The following is a 21,225-nucleotide window of genomic DNA, read 5'->3' on the forward strand; positions in this document are numbered from 1 at the left end:
CTGCTTGACCAGTGCTGATATGTAAGGTGGTGCAGCTCCAGTTTTGGCCTTAAAGGCAAGTGTTAGGGTTTTGAACCTGATGCGGGCAGCCACAGGGAGCCAGTGCAGGTTCCGCAGCAGAGGTGTAGTGTGCGAGAATTTGGGAATATCAAAAACGAGTCTTGCAGCTGCATTCTGGATCAGTTGAAGTGGTCGTGTTGCCTTTAGTGAAAGTCCAGACAGCAGAGAGTTGCAGTAGTCCAGCTTAGAGATGACCAAGGTCTGGACGAGAAGCTGAGTAGCCTCTGTAGTGAGAAAGGGGCGGATTCTCCTAATGTTGTAAAGGAGATATCTGCAGGACCTGGAGAGGTTGCTGATGTGTGGAGAGAAAGACAATTCTTCGTCTAGAGTGACACCAAGACTTCTTGCCGTTTTTGAGGGGACGATAACCGAGTTGTCAAGAGAGATTGCAAGGTCAAGATTCGGAGAAGTGTAACTAATACATTAAGTTAGGTAGAACATCCAGAAGGGTCTGGGTGGTATTTTAGTTTTAGAACCCCTTCAATTTTTTTTTCCCCCGCATCCTGCCATCTGGAGTTTTTATTTTTTTTCTCCTCCTTGGCCATCTGACCATATCACTGGACTTATTATAATCACAAAAGACTTATAATTAAGAACTCTTTATTAATTCTATATCTGTATTATTTCAGTATATATTTATTTTTTCCTGTTTACGATTTTTGGAATTTCATTTATTCATTCAGCAACATATTTGTTAATTTGTTGTTTTTCATTTTTTTTCTTTAACTTCTTGTGAAGCCACATGCCTGGTAAGAAAATGTGCGTGGGAACTTTCAGCCAATGAATCATTCAGTAGGAGTGTGCCAGGAAACGCTACTAGGGCTCCTTTATACCAACAGCAATATGCATAAATAATGCCTCACTGTGACTGCCAAGTCAGAACTTTTCTTTTAAACTTTCTTCCTTTTTAGTCATTCTGATGTGTGTTCAGACCATAGTGTTTATGTATGTACTGTATATAATTATCTTTGTTATCTATTTATGTATTTAATGAGCTTCTGTAAACAAAAACTAATTACTCCCTGGGTACAAATAAAAAGTAAGATTTTAAAAAATGAAGGCATGTCATATCATAATCAAAGATTGAAACTTTCAAGTAGATGCAAAATTTTGGAAAGATCAAAGAAGCTTAACTACATCCAGTAAGACTAATGATCATGAGATTATACAAAATATCAATGACTGGAAACAACTAGATACAGCTGGAGGTAAGCAGGTCTTCACTTATCAAGACCCTAAATACTAAAATCAACCCAAGACTACTGACAAGTTCTTCACTGGTGGTATACAGATTGATTTCATTATAGAGCAAGAAGTTAATGGCCTGTGTAAGATGTTTAACCGCAACCGAAGAAGCTCATGCAGCCACTCAGGCAACTAACCAAGAGTGGAAAACTTGGTTGGCAATGCAGAATAAGTCAAGCTTGCTTGGAAAACTCAATGCTTGGATTTGAATTGGGATTTCTTAATCTGCAAGGTCGGTGTAATAAGAGTGAAGAGCTTTGAGAGGAAGATTGGCAAATATTTTTGTACACAGATGGCTCTACACAAATGGTTAAGAATGGTATACAGTAATCCCTCCTCCATCGCGGGGGTTGCGTTCCAGAGCCACCCGCGAAATAAGAAAATCCGCGAAGTAGAAACCATATGTTTATATGGTTATTTTTATATTGTCATGCTTGGGTCACAGATTTGCGCAGAAACACAGGAGGTTGTAGAGAGACAGGAACGTTATTCAAACACTGCAAACAAACATTTGTCTCTTTTTCAAAAGTTTAAACTGTGCTCCATGACAAGACAGAGATTGACAGTTCTGTCTCACAATTAAAAGAATGCAAACATATCTTCCTCTTCAAAGGAGTGCGTGTCAGGAGCACAGAATGTCACATAGATAGAGAAAACAATCTCTAGCAAACAAATCAATAGGGCTGTTTGGCTTTTAAGTATGAGAAGCACCGCGGCACAAAGCTGTTGAAGGCGGCAGCTCATACCCCCTCCGTCAGGAGCAGGGAGAGAGAGAGAGATAGAGAGAGACAGAGTTTGTTTTTCAGTCAAAAATCAATACGTGCCCTTCGAGCTTTTAAGTATGCAAAGCACCATGCAGCATGTCGTTTCAGGAAGCAGCTGCACAAAAGATAGCAACTTGAAGATAATCTTTCAGCATTTTTAGACGAGCGTCCGTATCGTCTAGGTGTGTGAACAGCCCCCCTGCTCAATCCCCCTACATCAGGATCAGAGAAAGTCAGCGCAAGACAGAGAGAAAAGTAAGCAATCTAGCTTCTCAGCCATCTGCCAATAGCATTCCTTGTATGAAATCAACTGGGCAAACCAACTGAGGAAGCATGTACCAGAAATTAAAAGACCCATTGTCCGCAGAAATCCGCGAACCAGCAAAAAATCCGCGATATATATTTAAATATGCTTACATATAAAATCCGCGATGGAGTGAAGCCGCGAAAGGCGAAGCGCGATATAGCGAGGGATCACTGTAGAACCAAAAACCAAAACACAATATAAGGTTTTACTTACATTTCTAATACAGCTAAGTTATGCATTCTTCACAAGAAATCTTTAAATGTAGGGGTACAAAATTTTACTTCCAGCTCTAGAAGTTAAAAAGTCTGATTCTATATATAATCATAAATACAGATGTATGAAGTTACTGCAATGTGAAGAAACTAAGTTGACTACCATTCTGATGTATTTCTTTTTGATTAAAAATTTATCTAACTCTCCATTATATGTACTTATTGACATCTTATATTTATTTTAAAATGTTTCCCAATTGCTTTTATTTTTTTATATTTGATAATTTGACAGTAAACTGCCCTTGTGACTGTATGAGCATTATGTGTGAGTGAGTGGATCCTGTGATGAACTGGCACACTGTGGTGGATAAGGATCTGGTCCCTTGATCATGAACTTGCATTAAGCAAGTCTGAAAATGACTGTTTAGGATTTTTTTTTTTGTAAAAGATATAAAATATATTTCTATTCCAAAAACTGTGTTCTTGTTTAGAGGCTACCTGTTGGTGCAGTATTTATAGCTTCTGCCTCACATTACTGAATCTTGGCATCACAGAAAGGAGTGTAGGGCACTATATTGTCTGTAATGTTGCATATTTAACATCACTGATCAAGTTTTTTTTTTGAAAATATGAAGAAAAATCATTTGAAACAAATTTTTAAAAAATATGAAATATGATATACCTATGTCATTAGCTAAAGAATTTGTTTTATGGTGTATTTGGCATTTTTTTACAATACAGTGGAGCAAATGCAAAATGAAACAAGCAACTTTAAATGGAGGGCATGCAGTCTGAAAACTAAACTAAATCTAATCATACAAATAGTGCAATCCATAACATAAAAAGATTTGAAATAATTTATAATTATGTACAGCTTATATATCCTAAATTGTCCCTAGTGTTTGCTTGGTGTGTGTGTGTGTGCCCTGCGGTGGGTTGGCGCCCTGCCCGGGGTTTGTTCCTGCATTGTGCTGGCTTAGATTGGCTCCAGTAGACCCCCATGACCCTGTGTTAGGATATAGCGGGTTGGAAAATGACTGAATGACTATATACATGAAAATGGCAATTTTGAAACACATAATAGCTTTTACTTGAAAATTACAGCAGACTTGTTCATACTTTACTATTAAAACTTGTGTCCTATCTTCTTTTTCTTTCGGCCACTCCCATTAGGGGTTGCCACAGCGGACCATCTTCTTCCATATCTTTCTGTCCTCTGTATCTTGTTCTGTTACACCCATCACCTGCATGTCCTCTCTCACCATATCCATTAAACCTTTGCTTAGACCTTCCTATTTTCCTCTTCCCTGGCAGCTCTATCCTTAGCATCCTTCTCCCAATATACCCAGCATCACTCCTCTGCACATGTCCAAACCAACGCAATCTCGCCTCTCTGACTTTGTCTCCCAACCATCCAACTTGAGCTGACCCTCTAATGTCCTCATGTGTCCTATAATTCAGACTTAAATTTTACTTGACTTGAGACTTTGCATTACTATCTGAGATTTGAACTCACGTAAAAAGTTGAGACTTGAACTTAAACTGTGATTAAACCCCACTGTATCCATCCTTTCATCAAGTTTAAGGACTTACCTTATGATTACTGATAATGCATATGTGAATGGAACAAATGCAATTTCTGAAAGTCATTATTTATTAGATACAAACATAAAATCATCACAAATGTCATATTAACATAGACTGAACAATTCAGTTATCTTATGTATCTTGCGCAAATATGTCACAATCTCAGTTCTATCAGTCTGACAATTTAACAATCCAATATTTCTACTGATAAAGGGTATACATACTACCTAACAGAATGTCTGGGAAGTTTAACATTTGAATATTTAATATACTATTAGGTAAATGTAATTTCCATTCAAATATCCTGTCAGTTTTAAACCCAAGCAGAACCCTTATAGGTCATAAAGAGTCGAAACCCATTCCAGTAAAAATAAGCGCAGAGATGGAGCCAACTCTGAAAAGGATACCAGTCCCATTTCAGAGCACAGTAACTCATAATTGCACACAGAATCAATTCAGAGTTAACCAACTTAAAAAGCACATTTCTGAGATAAACTGGTGCACCTGGAAAAAAAAAATCCACAGATGTGGGGGGCATGTAGAAACTCCATCCTGGGGTTTGATTATTATATGTAATTTTTCATTTACTGTAAGAGTATGATTTAAATTCTCTCCTGATACATATATTCTCCACCATAAGAAAATAGAAACCACCTAAGGAACAGTTCCAGGAAATTTATTTTTTATAGGTAAGCCTATAATTGTAGCTTTTCACTCGTAAAGCAGTCTCACAGCATATGCAAACAGTGTTGTACCTCAGGATGAAAATATGTCTAATGATTGTGTTCATGCTCTTTATTACAAAAGTGGAGACGGTTTATATGATGTATAATTACACCAACATCTGTTATTGTCTATTTGTCAACTTAATGCTTGCCTAGAGGTCAAAAGTGTAGCTTTTCCTTTAGCAATTCTAAAAGGGAAATTATCTCATGCGTATTTTCTATAAATATTGACACTATTTATGATGTTCATCTGTTAAAGTCGGGCACATACTATAGATCAGGATATAATTGAAAAGCAGTTACAACTAACATTCTCATTCATACAGTATAAGGTACCATAATAAAGTATGATGTTTATATCTTTATACATACATATTTATTCAATATGTATAAATTAAAACTAGGACTAGGACAGGATTGATAATGGATTGAGGCATGGAAAAAATTCATTTTTGTAAGTAAACAGGTGCTGGGCATTCTGGGAATACCTTGCTAGTTCTGATTTAACTTCCAGAATACTTATTTCCATATCTATAAAAGATCACAGTAGTGAGTATAGCTGAAAAGAGATGTGGTCTGTTACCATCATGTTGAATTGGTACAGTGGAAATGGTATTGAGTGTGCTGTACCTGACTGTGCTACAGAATCTAAGTCCTGAGAACAAAGAATTCCATTTACAAATTAATCTAAGTGTGCAAGTTTCTATCTGTAGACTGAGAGAACCAATTCAGGTGTTTTGGGCATCTTGTCTGGAAGTCCCCAGGAGAGGCCAACGACAAATATACTAGGAAAGGCAGACTGGAATAAGTCCTATGATACACGCTAGGGATTGTATTTACAAGCTACTCTGGGAGCACTTTGAAATTCCCCCTGAGGACCTGTAGACTGGTATTGCAGCAGCAGAAGTCACCTCTGGTTTATTTACTTACTCTGATTCACAACCCTTACCATTAAAAGATGAAAAATTAAACAAGGTCTCTGAACCCCACAAAAAAAAAACTCAAGTGTCAAAGTGATAAATAAAATTCTACAGGTCTTACAATTGGTAAGTATATCCAAAAACTATATCACCAAGATGAACGGGCAATCAAAGAAATTTTGAGAATGAATACTTATGGGAACTACATATGAAAATTAAGGTAAAGAATACCATCCAAAGTACAGTAAAACCTATTAAGAAGAGATAAAGAAAATAGGAAAAAGTGGAAAATCAAATCCAAAACAAGGCATTCTCCAAAATGGGAAGAAGAAATGAAATGGTCCAAAAAAAAAAAAAACCTGGCAAAAGTTTTTTGGCAATTTTAAAATAATTACAGGACTCTATGTCAAAGATGTGAGGAAGTATCTATTCAAACCACAGACTTGTTTAAATGACTTCTATGGAGACTGGTGAAAAAAATTACATTACGAAGACATGCTGGAAACTCCTAGGCCTAGGGAAGCAATATCCTACAATCTGAAAAATTTAAGATGGATCTTTCTCTACTCAATGCTAAGTGCTATGTTGGGTGCAAACTTGACATTGCTTATGATATTGAGAATACCATCATGCTTATAAATGGTTCTTAACATCAAGGCCAGGTTTATTATAAAAAAAAAGTTGCAGAAAAGCACAGAGAAAATCTTCCACAGTCTGCATGAGACCAGGGACTTGGTAGATATTTTCACTTCCACTTGGGCAATTAGCAAAATATGCTTACAAAGCCACACAAGGCTCGATGAAAAAGCAAAAACAGTTAATATTCTGGCATTTGTGAAGTGAAACTCTGGACCAGAGCCTAAATGAGAATATGAGAAATGGTTTGAAAATTCTGACAAATCCACTCAAGGGAACTTGAGATATCTTGCAAAGAAGAGCAAGCAACAACTGCCTGATTAATATGCCCTGAACTGATAGACAATAACTGTATCTCAAAGTTTAAGCTTCTGCTAAAATTAAAAAATGTTAGCTTAAAATATAAAGATGGAAGCAGATATTTTGAAATAGTTTTCATTCTGATATTACAAAGTTGCCATATTTACAGTAACTTGTGGCTCGAACTGGTTTCAAGGCAAAATCTCATGGTGTATCTCACTCTAAGCAGGATCATTAGTAATTTAAGCTCCATGTCCAAGTATTGAGGAACCACAACACTTGCTTTCAAAGGAAAAAAAAGTGCATAATTACTTAGACATATTTGAGTGATAAGGATATAACTAGTGGGAAATATTCATCCATTTACCAAGCCCACTTATTCAGATTCAGGATTGCGGTGAATTGGAATCTACCTTGACAGCGTTGGGTACACATCCAAGATGGAACATCAGTCTACTGTAGGGTACACTTAAAATGAAGTATAGAGAAACTGACAGAAATAAAGCTTACAGTTTTTTAGGATGTTAACTTACCATTGTGTCTGCATGCTTCACTGTGACATCATTACTTGGAGGCTGTAGGGGAAAAAAAAAAACAATTTAGAAAGAAAAACAGTAAATAGGGAGAGTGCAGCATAACTGTTAGTAGTAGTAAAAGTAACATGAAAAGTGCATTTTCCAACTCCAGAAAAACAGATTTAAAGTTGCTATTTTGATACATACAACCTAATTAAACTACAAAAAAAAATAAAGTAAAATATGTCCATTCATTTTCTTAATCTGGTTATCCACAACAAGGTCGTGGAGAAGTTGAAGCGTATCCCATAATATTAGATGCAGTAACCATCTATTTCCCATTCATACTTTTTCTATTGTAGGATCGTAAAAAGAACCAGAGCCTATTGTGGTCACATGGTGAGGAAGGCCATGTGGTCCTTTGGAGGATACCTTTATCCAGATATTTTACTCACACTAGGCCAATTTAAAGATACCAGTTCAACTCATATGCATGTCATTTTAACATAAAGGAAAACCTGAGATTCTAGAGGAATGTTAAAGCTCCAAACAGGCTTTGATGAAAACACAAATAAAACCCAGGTGCCTGAACCTTTGAACCAGGGGTCTTGCCCTCTGCTCCACTGAGCCACTCAAATCAGATATGCTTATGAAAATAATACCACTTTACAAGACATCAGTGATCTTTTGAGCTAGTGAAACATAACCATACTTTAAGATTTAATCACCTGGAGCTCCGTTTCTTAAACATTCCTGGAGAAACATTATGGTTATCGGTTTTAATGCTAAACAACCTTGTAAGATATAAATTGTTAAAATGTATTTTTCTTGAGTGTTAAGAAATTTCATTTTTTTAACACCTATTGTTTAAAGTTTGGCAAAAAATTAAAATAAGTGACTTTCCTGACATGGCTATTAAGATTAATATGTTTATCTGCTATTGCCATTAATTATGCACTTCATTAAATGCACTTGTTTGTTAAGAATTTGTTTCCTCACTTGTTCTACAGTACGTAACACTCTCAAATCCCAGACGCACTGGGCACAAGCCAAGAAACAACAAATGAAAGGATGCTAGTCCATTACCAGGCCAATTAACCTAACCAGCTAATCTTTGGGCATGTGTGAGGAAACAAATACATGGATGAAAACCCATACTGACTCAGAGAACATGCAAACTCCACACAGGCAAGAGACATAGACCGACATAATACCAATGCCATCCTTGTCTGTTGAAGCAGAAGAAGTTGTGAGTGTTATATTTTAATTAACTCTCACACAGAAATAACGCACATCTTTTGCTCCTAAAATTTTTGTTTTTGGTTTGCTCCTAGGGGGCTGTGCAGGACGTATGTTTTTTTTTCCCCCCCTTGAGCATTTTTTTTTCTTTTTGTTCATCCGCACAGGAGAAAAGGTAGCTGAGTGTTTGGAAAAGGTACTTGCGTTCAAACCTGCAGGATTTGCAGGGTTCAACATGGAGTGGAAAAGGTGGTTGCAGAAACCAGAAGGTCAGTAAGTAAATAGTGTTGTATTGACAAACAATTATGAGTAATTGCAATTTATTAGGGAGAAGAAATAAGGTATGTAAAGAATAATTGGATAATGCAGTACATAGCACTCATACTGGAAACTGTTAATGCTAGTAGCGAACAAGGGCACAAGCGTTCACTCATAAGAAAGAAAGCATTTATTCTAAGTATTGAGTGAATTGCAGGATGGAAAGTAAAGACAAGAAACAGAGTGGCTACAGTGTAGGTAAAGTCATTCTAGTGAGGGGAGCAGAGCAAAAGAAGCAGTGGAAGATACTGGGAAGTGAACAAATAAATAACCTGTGGCATAGTGACTGATAGTATTCAGTAAGCACATTTTCTAAGCAAGAAGGAATTAGGATGTGAAAACTTCTACTTGACAAAGCAGTTCTTAGAGCTCATATTAGACAAAGTTACAGCTAGTTAGAGGGTGGCATGATAAGTGTTCATTAATAGGAAGGAGCAGAAATAATGTAGACACAGAGCTTGAAAATAAATAATAATAAGGAGGTGTAGAGTAAATTAAACAGAGATGGAAAATAAGCAGTGGAAAGGTTTAGCTTCAAACAAAGACACACAGCAGAAAGTCGAGGGAGGAGAGTATTACAGGTGTTTGAGTAGCCAGCAGGTGTTAAATAACTAAAGTAGTTCTTTAATGTAATGTTTATTTCTTAAGTTAACAGAGCAAGATACAGAGGACAGGAGATATAGAAAAAGATGATCAGGAGCTGCTGAAAGAACAACAAGTTACATAACTTAACCTTGATAAAAATGAGTGGAGCAGCTAAAATCCAAATGTTAAAAATTAGACCAGTACATTGCAAGTCCTCTTTGATGTTGGAGAATGGTTTGGATGAGTCAGGCCTCCTTGAAGGCTCCTTTTCCAGGAGATGCAAGCTGATGCAGCACTTAAAGTTCAGGGTTGCTAAACTGTAAGAAGAGGGGACTGGCCTGCATTGTAGTACAGATTCGGCAAACCTTGCCAATGTGACTTTTCTGGAGATTACGTGCACCCCTAATGTGACAAAGTAGGAGACTACAGACCAGACAGGCAGAGATAAAATTCTGCACAAATGTTACAAAGTTTTTCTTTAAATAGACAGGCATACTCACTTGGAATAAGCTACCAAGTAGTGTGATGGAGAGAAGGACTTTAGGATCCTTCAGAACTCAACTTGAATTTATTTTGGAGTAATTAGGTGGCATGGATTAGTTAGTTTTGTTGGGTTGAATGGCCTGTTCTCATAAATTTTTTTCTAAAGTGGTAACAGAGGCTCAAATAAGGTCTCATATAGTGGAACAGCTAATTCACCCATGTTTGCTCCTGCGATAAACATTCTGTATTAAATTTGTAAACTTAACATTGAGGCATAAACAGACAACTCACATAGAAACTAATTATAAACAAAAGGACAGTTTTGTCCTCATGACTAAGAATCACTTGAAATGCATATCTGTAGCTGCTTGGAAGCCAAAAAGGAAGTCAATTGTGATGCTGAATATGATAAATGCATCAAATAACATGATATCTTCAGTAATATTACCCTTATAAATGCCATATCTAAGGTTTAAAAATTATATAAAGAGATTTGTGTAACCAATACAACAGACTTTTTTCTTTTAATTCTTTATTCAAAATGCACTTGTACATGTGTGACACACTGCACCCCAGAATAATTTATAGAGTACCATCTGTTTAGTTGTACTAAATGAAGTGTTAGTGTAGCTCTTTCACATACTTTAAAAGCTGCCTTTTAACTTTGCCTGTCTCTAATTAAATACCCATCTTCACTGATATAATCAATTTAAATGCAAATGACAAATCTTTAATTGTAAGTTCTGGGAACTTGTCTTTATATTCAGTTTGTGTCCAGTGCCACCTAGAGGAAATACTTTACCCAACATATGTCTAGATACTAAGTTATTAAAACCAAACTAAATGGTTCGACTCAATTACTTAATCGATTATGAGCCAGTTGCTTCACCACATCCATTTTCCATGCTAATAAAGTGTTTAAGCTAGAGGATTACTCATCACACTAAATCAGAGTTAAATTTAGAAATACAGATAAAAGTACTTCTTCCCATCTAATTTTTGGATGGAAATGTGAATAAATACCTATTGACTAATTTCCTTGTATTTTCTGGATTTCAGTAAAACTTGTTCTAACTTACTTACAATGTCCCTCTCTCCTTAGTAAATTTAAAAATGATTCTTTGAAAGTTTTTGATTATCTTTATTGTACGTGTAATCAAAGCATTCTGATTGACAAATGCCAATGTCAATTTATTTATAACACACATTTAAAACAAAAATCAGTATTCATGCTGAAACCAAAGTGTTTTTACAATAAAACATACAAATAAAATAAATACAATAAAATACAATAAATCACAATACAACAAGTAACAAACTGAAATAAACAATTAAGAGAGATACCATCAGAATCACTTAAGGTCATGGAAAGCCACAGAATAGAAAGGAAGGCATTGTCCAGTGACCCTGAACTAATGGATGGATGCAACAGCAAAGGCTGTCATTTAAATTTTCCAGAGTGGCAGGACATCATCATTTTATAATATTGAGAACTGCTCATAATTTTATTCACTCCAGCAGTGACTAAATCATCTTAGGTATTGCTTCAACTGTTTCTTAAACAAGAAACAGTCTGACATTAAAATGTTAACTTGCATCACATTTTACCAAGAAAAAATAATAGGACAGTGACAGTAAAAGGTTAAAGTTTAGGAGTACCAGATGCAGAGATAAGAAAAATGGCCAAAACACAAGTGTATAATATAATGTAGATAAAGATAAAAAGTGTCATTCTTTCAACTAAACGAATGTACAAAAAAGTACAACAATTTTAAGTTAGAAAAAAGTATTTTTTTTTTACAGAAATCTAATGAATATTGTCTTCATTTGATTAATCCATTGTTATATCTGTCTGAGATATGTCTTTAAAACTGAGGAAGTGCAGTCAGCTAGAAGACTAAATTCTCTTCACAGTATACCATATACAGAAATGTTTACTTAATGGGGAATTCGCCAAATACCTACTCACTGTCATGTGTGATCTTTTTCCATCAAGCAAGAATTATAATTATTTATAAGATAGGCTTCAGGAATCTGTGAAGTTACATTGTAAAGCCAGCTATGGTTTGTTTACATGTGTTTGCAAAGTATAAAAGGTCATGTGGGAACAGCTAGTGACGGAAACAAAAATTCTAATCTGAGATCCATCTATATACTCCTCTCAATTGTCTAACCAATTCACTTTTAAAACTGTATGAATTAAAAGTTGCATATGACTACTGATACATTTGCAAAATGTTTCATCAGTTATAGTGTTATATATAAATTACATATCATATATACTGTAGATATATATCAGGATCTAATATTAGCTCACTGAAGCTCATTACTCTTGAATATGCTATGTACAAATGTCCACTATGTAAATTACTTGTGCGGACATCAGTTCTTGCTTAACCAAGTGACTGACCTTTTGTTGATGGTCAGTGGAAAAAAACATAATCGAACTGGAAGCTGTATTCTTTTGAAGTCAAATCGGTAACTAGTAGGAATTTGAAGTATAAATATAATTTTAGCCTGTAGCACAGATTTCAATGTAACACTTAAATCTGTAATCAAATACCTTTATAAAGTTTAGGAGGGTTTAGATCTAAAGCAATACACAATGAATAATATATGCTAAATTGTGGTTTACTTTAACATATTACACACACCACCGATGTTTACAGGCTACACATTTATGTGGCCCCTGAAATGAATTGTACAAATTTTATGCATAGGACACAAAAGAAAAGAGGAAAAGAAATAATACTGTGAACTATGCACAATCACCCCCGCCATGTTCCGTCTCTGAAGAATCAGTTTACAAAACTTTGCAAGTGTTTAAACTTAGAAAATAATGCCAGATATCCAGATTTGTGTTGTTTCCAAGGCCTGAGGTGGACAGTTATGCTGTACTGTCATTTCTCCATTTTTGATTTGTTAACCAGAGCATTGTTGCACATCACAGTCTGACCTAAAAGGGAACACCACTGTTCTTGGCAATATTGCACATATTTCACCACCAAGGGATACCCGTGCTCCACCTGTTCTTCAGAGTATTTATATATACAAGTACAATCAAAAATCTAAGAGAGCTCACTTATCCAAGGTGGACAATAACCCCATCCTCCCTTCAAATTTATATGTCTTAGACCGCATTGTAAGGATTAAGAAAAAGCCAACAGAATAGGTAGTATAGCATGCTAAACATGTATTCTTTGAGCTTTACCAAACTTTCGTCCCTCCACTTAGCTTCTGGTAGCGGCCATTATTTGCATAAAGCTACAGGCCCATTTCTCTAGGCAATTCCTTCTGATCCCTCAGCTGAAAGAAGGATATGGGACTTTACAATAGCTTACTTGTTATAGCATTGTTATCAACAAATATCAAATTGACTAATAAAAAAAAAATAAGGGCAGGCTACTTTTCTTTTGTCTATAACGTGACAAAATTCGAGTTAAATCAGTTAAAGCATTTTTGAGATTTTGGGGTATTTAGTTTTTTTTCTGTTGGGAGGAAACCCTAAATACTGAAATATCTACATGTTCTGTTAAATTTCAGTTTTTCAACTAAATGGGAAATACTGTTTTTGCACGCACGAATGAGCCAGTGAAGTTTGCATTTTATATAAATAGATTTTATCTTCCCTTTCCTTTTTTAATTTTATAAATAGTGCAAATTTGCTTTTTGCACATTAGTGAAAAAATAAAGCATTACAGTAGAACCCAGTTCAATTCAAGATGAAAGTTTCATTCTCTGAACCAATGTGATTACTGAGCAGTGCTAAAGGTATTGCATCAAACTGGATGAGCTGCGACACAGTATATGCATACCTAGACCTGTGCAACCTTTTTAATTCAGTTTCAAATACAGTGCACATGAGGCAATGGCACTAAATCAGACAAATATCTTTAACAAATGAAACGCAGACCAGCCCTTCTTTCCATTATAAGCATGCAAGAAAACTAGTTCAGTACTGAATTAATGAAACAAAAAGCCCACATGACTGTTTTTGATTGTGTAAACTGAGAAATGTCTAGAGACTCTTCATCAGATCTGGATGAGTACGCAAACGTTGCAGCATTATTCATCAAAAGATGTGTGGACTACTGTGTTCCATGAAACTGATTTGCAAGAAACCATAGATCATGTTTGATATCAATAATTTACTGAAGGCATGAACCAATGCACCTCAAAACAATGATATGGAAACTGTCATGAAATGGAGTTTTCTCCAAGGCAAAATAACTGAGACCCCCAAAAACGCTAAGGAGCAGGCCAAAACCTAATCTTGTCAGCCCAGACTACCTGCAGGTTTCAGCTGCAGCAGGTGAAAAATATTGGCAGCTAGCAAAAGCAACTATATTCGACCCAAAATAAAAGGAAAACCACTCAAGAGGAAGGACAACCATAAACCCTTGGCTTGGGCAGAAAGGGCAAACAAAGAATGTTTTTAAATTTAAAGAAAACCTCAAAAGAGCAAAAAGTAGCCCAGTGGAGTTGCCTAAAAGACCATTCTAAGCAAATGTCTTCCAAGACAAACAATCAGAAAACTTTAAACAGTAGCAAAAAGTCACAAATCAATGATTCCCAATTCCTAGGACTTCTAAGCTTACTTACATAGCCAGACTGAGGGTCCAGGAGTGGCAACATCAGGGTGGTCCCACCTCTTGGGGCTTGGAAGAATAATTGCATTTAAACAGACAGTACCACATTATAAAAATCACATATGGAAACAGAAGAGACAACACAAAAAATAATCATTGAAAATTACCAAAAGCAATAAAACATAACATACACATAATTTTAACCAAGACAGAACACTGGAAATGCAGATAAACTCAGAAAACAATCAAAGTGGCTAATTATCCGGATCGGAGTTGAACTCCGGCAGGTAGGAGAGGAAAAAAAAAAAAAAAAAAAAACTTTAAATGGGAGTTATTTTGCTTTATATAGCAAAAATATCTGCCAATGGTGTAAGAACAATTTGCTTGACAAGTTTTCTTAAACTAAGCTAGAAAATTCCAAATACAAATTTTTTGATAAGTCAATAATCCTTACAATAAGGAACACAAGATTTAATATGATATAAATACTTTTCACTTGCTTAGATTTCTTTTTTTTTTTTGCACTGTAGTATTTCTCTTAACAATGAATCTAATGACTTTTACACCTACTTTGATCGCAGAAATAAGCTGACCACCATTCAATTGCATGTTACTTCTGTATATGACGTAAGGAGCTCATTCAAAGAAATCAATGTCCAATTAGCTGGAGTTTTCAGGGACATCTTTAATATTTCACTGAAATAATCTGCTGTTCCCGTTTGCGTCAAAAGGACAATAATTATCCATGTGCCTAGACTCTGGGTGTGAAGAATTGCTTTGAGAGACTATTGCTGGTACACCTTAAACAGAATACAATATTTATGCTTATATCCAGTTTGTATATCTCTTGAGAGATCCCTATTGCTCTATACCATCCTGGCACCTATGGAAAATAATAATTGTTATTGCAGAATCCTGGTTACACTGCTCAGCATTTAACACTGTTGTACCAACAAAGATAACTACCAAAATTTTTCATTTCAGACTTCGCTCCACCATCTGAAATTGGATCTTGGACTTTCTGACCTGATGACACCACCATCATAAGCTTGATCTCAAACAATGTTGAGATATCTTACAGAGGAAATGTTTACCTGCTGACCCAGTGGGGCCATGCAAACAAACTCACCCTTAATGTTAGTGAAACCAAGGGGCTGGCCATAGACCTCAAGACCTTAGCAGAAAGCTAACCACACTTCTATTTAAATTGGAAGAGATACTGTTGAGAGTGAGAGCAGCTTTAAATTTCTTGGAGTGACCACCACTGACAAACTTTAGACGCTTCAGCTACTGTCAGGAAGTTTTACCAAGCCCTCCAATTCCTCAGATGTACAAGGAAAGTGCATATTTCTCCATATCACTGCTTCCAACAGGTACACAATCAATCTTTACTAGCTGCTGTATAAAACATTCTGATACAGCATTGTCTATACCACTACTGCCCTCTGTTTAGGACATATACAATGCTCATTTCCTTTAAAAAAAGACAACCAGTCTTATTAAAGACCTTAGCTATCCTGCACAGCTGCTCTTCACTCCTTTGTTCTGTCAAAAGGTACAGGATCATTGGAACTTGCACCAGTAGATTCAAGGGCAGAATTTCTATCCACAGATCATAAGGTAACTGAATAGATAATCAAAACCCTCATTTGTAACATAGTAAAAGAAATACAGTGTTTTATAACTGTATGTTCTCTTTCTCCCACAGCTCCAAGGTGACTCCCAGAGTGGGCACTCAACCACTGCTGTGACGCTTAGATCAAGCGCTACCCCTTCCAAATGGGATGCCATAAAACCGGATAGCCCTGGAAGGTGTGTCTCATTCATAGCAGTTGATAGTGAATCCAACTACCATGCGAGAACAGAGAGAGAGAGAAAAACAGAGAGAACTGATTTTCAGGCCAGAAGTCTTTTTTTGTTATGCTGCAGGGCACCCTTTTGCTTTTTAGTTTAGTTTGCATATTACATTGGGCTACTGGGTTGGAACATCAACAATTTCTGCTGCTTTGCTTTTTTCTGTCTGCTGGTCACCATATACAGTATGTATGTGTGTGTGTGTGTGTTTGTGTGTGTGAAATCTATACTATCTATCTATTATTGTGGAGACATTCTCTGAGGAGACATTCAAGGAAGAATTTTATTATACTATGTGCATGACTACTATGCACCCATTCCAATAAACTGGAACTTGAACCACTGAACAATAAATTTGAACTTGCGTCTGGAAGGAAAAAATAAAGTACACGTATTCCATGGTAAAAATCTCATACCAACACGTTGATGATAGTATCATGTTTTAAGTATATTTTGCTACATAAAGCGCTAGAAAACAATCAGATATAACAGAACATCTATGGACAAAATGAAAATAGCAGCTGGGTCGTGCAGCAAGACAGTTACTTGAAATACACAAGCAAGTTTCCATTAGCAAGGTAGAATAAAGAAAAGTTGAGTTTTGGAAACTGAAAAATGAAACCTATGGCCAAAATCAGCAAATATTAATGAGCTTAAGTAATTCTGTAAGGAGTAGTGGATAAACAAACATTCTCCCACAGTTTTGAGACCTTGATCAATAAATACAGGATGTGTGTGATAGCAGTTTGTTTAAAAAAAAAACAAAAAAAAAAACAATCAGTTATTACCCCCCATTATATTACAGGGTACTGGGATTCTATAACTTTTTTTTAAAGAAGTTAAAAAAAAAAGTATCACAGTTTACACTTTGGCTTAAGTCTTGATACCGTTCACTGTATAAAGTTGATCACCAGATACTGGGATAAATACTTTTTCACAATAACTCAACAATTGGAGCAAGAATGTATATGGAAACTAAACTCTTACAACATGTATTTTATTCTGAATATTTTAAGACAAAGTTCAAAGCTTTTTGATAAAAGTGCTATAAGAAACTTATTTGAATAAATATGGGTTGGTGCAGAAAAAAAAATCATCCTTTTCTACTGTCATGGCATCTGTATAAATTAACAAAAAATCCAGTAAGTATATATTACTACAAGAGTCGGGCAAGCATGCAGGGGTCAGACCACCAAACCGCCCATAGCCTGTATTTTCCAAACCACAAATGTACTGGAATTAATCTTAGCCATGGCGAACAAAGGCTCTTATTTCCTGCTGAAAATCGTGCCCTGTGACTTCAGGCAAGAAGGGGTGGGTACCAAGTCAGATTATACCACACAACTGGAAAATCTGCCTTGTGCACTATAAATGGCCTCCAAAACAGAAGCAAAAACAGTTGGGTAATTAAATATAAATCAAATTTTTGTGTGTAGTGTTCTAAAATAGTGGCAAGAATTATACAGTATATTAAAAAATAATTTGCTTTTATTTTGTCACTTTGCATTTATCTTGTCACTTTGTTTTCTTGTTATGATTTTAACCAAGCCAAGTCTAAACAGGTTAAACGTTTAATCTACACCACCTTTACAGTATTCTGTATTCCTTCAGGTTTTTAAAATTTAAATATGAAGCTGCTTGAAATGGGAGACATGAGTTAGTTTAGTGAGTATTCTTTGGCTCAAAGACTGTAAAGAAGAAGGGGCATGACAATAGACATGGCCTATCAATCAACTGACGGTAGCACCTGTACCCTTTTAAGATAAAATAAAAATTGATTACACAGAAGGCAACTGCAATCATCACAAATGGGTAGTCAAAAAACAGTCAAGTTACAAACACAAGAAGACATTAAGATAAAGGAGTTATACTACATTTGAAGTTAAAACAAAATAATAGTCAAAAACAGATTTAAGAGTGCTCAAAGTCAATGTTTCTTTCGAAACTCCTGACTTTATATAATGAACAGATATTACTGGTTTACATTGGTTTTAACCCAGCCACAGGGGATGCACAAACCAGTGTGTTTCTTTGTGCCGGTCCCAAGCCCAGATAAATGGGGAGGGTTACGTCAGGAAGGGCATCCGGTGTAAAATTTTGCCAAATCAATATGCGGACAACAATACAAATTCCAATACCAGATTGGTCGAGCCCCGGGTTAACAACGACCGGCACTAGTGCTGTTAGCCAACAGGGTGCTGGTGGACATTGGGCTACTGTTGGCCGAAGGAGAAGAAGAAGAGGGAGGAGACATTTCCGGATGCAGGAGGAGAGGAGGAAGGTAAAGAGAGTAGAACTGAGAGTAGGAACTTTGAATGTTGGCAGTATGACTGGTAAGGGGAGAGAGTTAGCAGATATGATGGAGAGAAGGAAGGTTGATATACAGTATTGTGCGTGCAAGAGACTAAATGGTAAGGGAGTAAGGCCAGGTGGATCGCAGGTGGATTCAAATTGTTCTAACATGGTGTGGATGGGAGGAGAAATGGGATAGGGGTTATTCTGAAGGAACAGTATGTCAAGAGTGTTTTGGAGGTGAAAAGAATGTCAGACAGAGTAATGATTATGAAGCTGGAAATTGGAGGTGTGATGATGAATGTTGTTAGTGTATATGCCCCGCAAGTTGGGTGTGCGATGGAGGAGAAAGAAGATTTTTGGAGCGAGTTGGATGAAGTGATGAACAGTGTACCCAAGGGACAGATATCAATGGACATGTTGGTGAAGAGAACACAGGAGACAAGTAAGTAATGGGTAGGTATGGTGTCAAGGACAGGGATGAAGAAGGTCAGATGATAATGGATTTTGCCAAAAGTATGGACATGGCTGTGGTGAATACGTATTTTAAGAAGAGGGAGGAACATAGGGTGAAGTACAAGAGTGGAGGAAGATGCACACAGGTAGATTATGTCCTATGCAGAAGAGTCAATCTGAAGGAGATTGAAGACTGCAAAGTGGTGGCAGGGGAAAGTGTAGTTAAGCAGCATAGGATGGTGGTCTGTAGGATGACGACGGAGATCCAGAAGAGGAAGAGAGTGATGGGAGAGCCAAGGTTCAAATGGTGGAAGTTGAAAAAGGAAGACTGGCACTGGGTGGTTGTGAAGACTTACCAGACAGTTGGGCAACTACAGCAGATGTGGTAAGGGTGACAGCAAGAAGGGTGCTTGGTGTGACATCTGGAGAGAGGAAGGAGGAAAAAGAAATCTGGAAGTGGAATAGAGAAGTACAGGAGAGTATATAGAGGAAGAGGATGGCAAAGAAGAAGTGGGATAGTCAGAGAGATGCAGAAAGTAGACAAGAGTACAAGGAGATAAGGCGCAAGGTGAAGAGAGAGGTGGCGAAGGCTAAAGAAAAGGCGTATGATGAGTTGTATGAGAGGTTGGATACTAAGGAGGGAGAAAAGGACCTGTACCGATTGACTAGACAGAAGGACCGAAATGGGAAAAATGTGCAGCAGGTTAGGGTGATAAAGGATAAAGATGGAAATGTACTCACAAGCGAGGAGTGTGTTGAGCAGATGGAAAGAGTACTTTGAGAGGCCGATGAATGAAGAGAACAAGAGAGAGAAGAGATTGGATGATGTGAATCAGGAAGTGAAACAGTTTAGCAAGGAGGAAGTAAGGACAGCTATGAAGAGGATGAAAAATGGAAAGGCCGTTGGTCCAGATGACATACTGAATCTGTGGAAGCATGGAGGTGTTTAGGAGAGATGGTAGTGGAGTTTTTAACCAGATTGTTTAATGGAATCTTGGAAAGTGAGAGGATGCCTGAGGAGTGGAGAGGAAGTGTACTGGTGCCTATATTTAAGAATAAGGGGGATGTGTGCAGGACTGTAATAACTACAGGGAGAAAAAATTGATGAGCCACAGCATGAAGTTATGGGAAGGAGCAATGGAAGCTAGGTTAAGAAGTGAGGTGATGATTAGTGAGCAGTAGTATGGTTTCATTCCAAGAAAGAGCACCACAGATGCGATGTTTGCTCTGAGGATGTCGATGGAGAAGTATAGAGAAGGACAGAAGGTGTTGCATTGTGTCTTTGTGGACCAGGAGAAAGCATAGGACAGGGTGCCTCGAGAGGAGCTGTGGTATTGTATGAGGAAGTCTGGAGTGGCAGAGAATTGCGTAAGAGTTGTACAGGATATGTACGAGGGAAGTGTGACAGTGGTGAGGTCTGTGGTAGGAGTGACAGATGCATTCAATGTGGAGGTGGGATTACATCAGGGATCAGTTCTAAGCCCCTTCTTATTTGCAATGGTGATGGACTGGTTGACAGATGAGATTGGACAGGAGTCCTCGTGGACTATGATGTTTGCTGATGACATTGTGATCTGTAGCAATAGTAGGGAGCAGGTTGAGGAGACCCTGGAGAGGGAGTTATGCTCTAGAGAGGAGAGGAATGAAGGTCAGTAGGAACAAGACAGAATACATGTGTGTAAATGAGAGGGAAGTCAGTGGAATGGTGAGGATGCAAGGAGTAGAGTTGGCGAAGGCGGATGAGTTTAAATACTTGAGTTCAACAGTACAGAGTAATGGGGATTGTGGAAGAGAGGTGAAAAAGAGAGTGCAGGCAGGGTAGAATGGTTGGAGAAGAGTGTCAGGAGTAATTTGTGACAGACAAGTATCAGCAAGAGTGAAAGGGAAGGTCTACAGGACGGTAGTGAGACCAGCTATGTTATATGGTTTGGAGGCAGTGGCACTGACCAGAAAGCAGGAGGAAGAACTAGAGGTAGCAGAGTTAAAGATGTTAAGATTTGCATTTTGTGTGACGAGAATGGATAGGATTAGATATGAGTACATTAGAGGATCGGCTCAAGTTGGACGGTTGGGAGACAAAGTCAGAGAGGCGAGATTGTGTTGGTTTAGACATGTGTAGAAGAGAGATGCTGAGTATA

The 21,225-nt window shown here is 37.1% G+C and overlaps 2 protein-coding genes across 7 annotated transcripts in view; both read right to left on the bottom strand.

Annotated features, from left to right (window-relative positions):
• tns1b (tensin 1b) overlaps positions 1 to 21,225 on the bottom strand; it is a 793,111-nt gene that overhangs the window by 223,161 nt on the left and 548,725 nt on the right. For all 6 annotated transcript variants that reach the window (XM_051930510.1, XM_051930508.1, XM_028807574.2 and 3 more), the window contains one exon: positions 7,290 to 7,331. In XM_051930510.1, the coding sequence (XP_051786470.1) occupies positions 7,290 to 7,331 (42 nt within the window). The remainder of the gene's footprint in view (positions 1 to 7,289; positions 7,332 to 21,225) is intronic.
• The window catches only part of zgc:92380 (uncharacterized protein LOC445086 homolog), a 1,014,629-nt gene that overhangs the window by 7,456 nt on the left and 985,948 nt on the right, over positions 1 to 21,225 (bottom strand). The window lies entirely within an intron of this gene.

Source organism: Erpetoichthys calabaricus, chromosome 8 (assembly GCF_900747795.2).
Source record: "Erpetoichthys calabaricus chromosome 8, fErpCal1.3, whole genome shotgun sequence".
Lineage (NCBI taxonomy): Eukaryota > Metazoa > Chordata > Cladistia > Polypteriformes > Polypteridae > Erpetoichthys > Erpetoichthys calabaricus.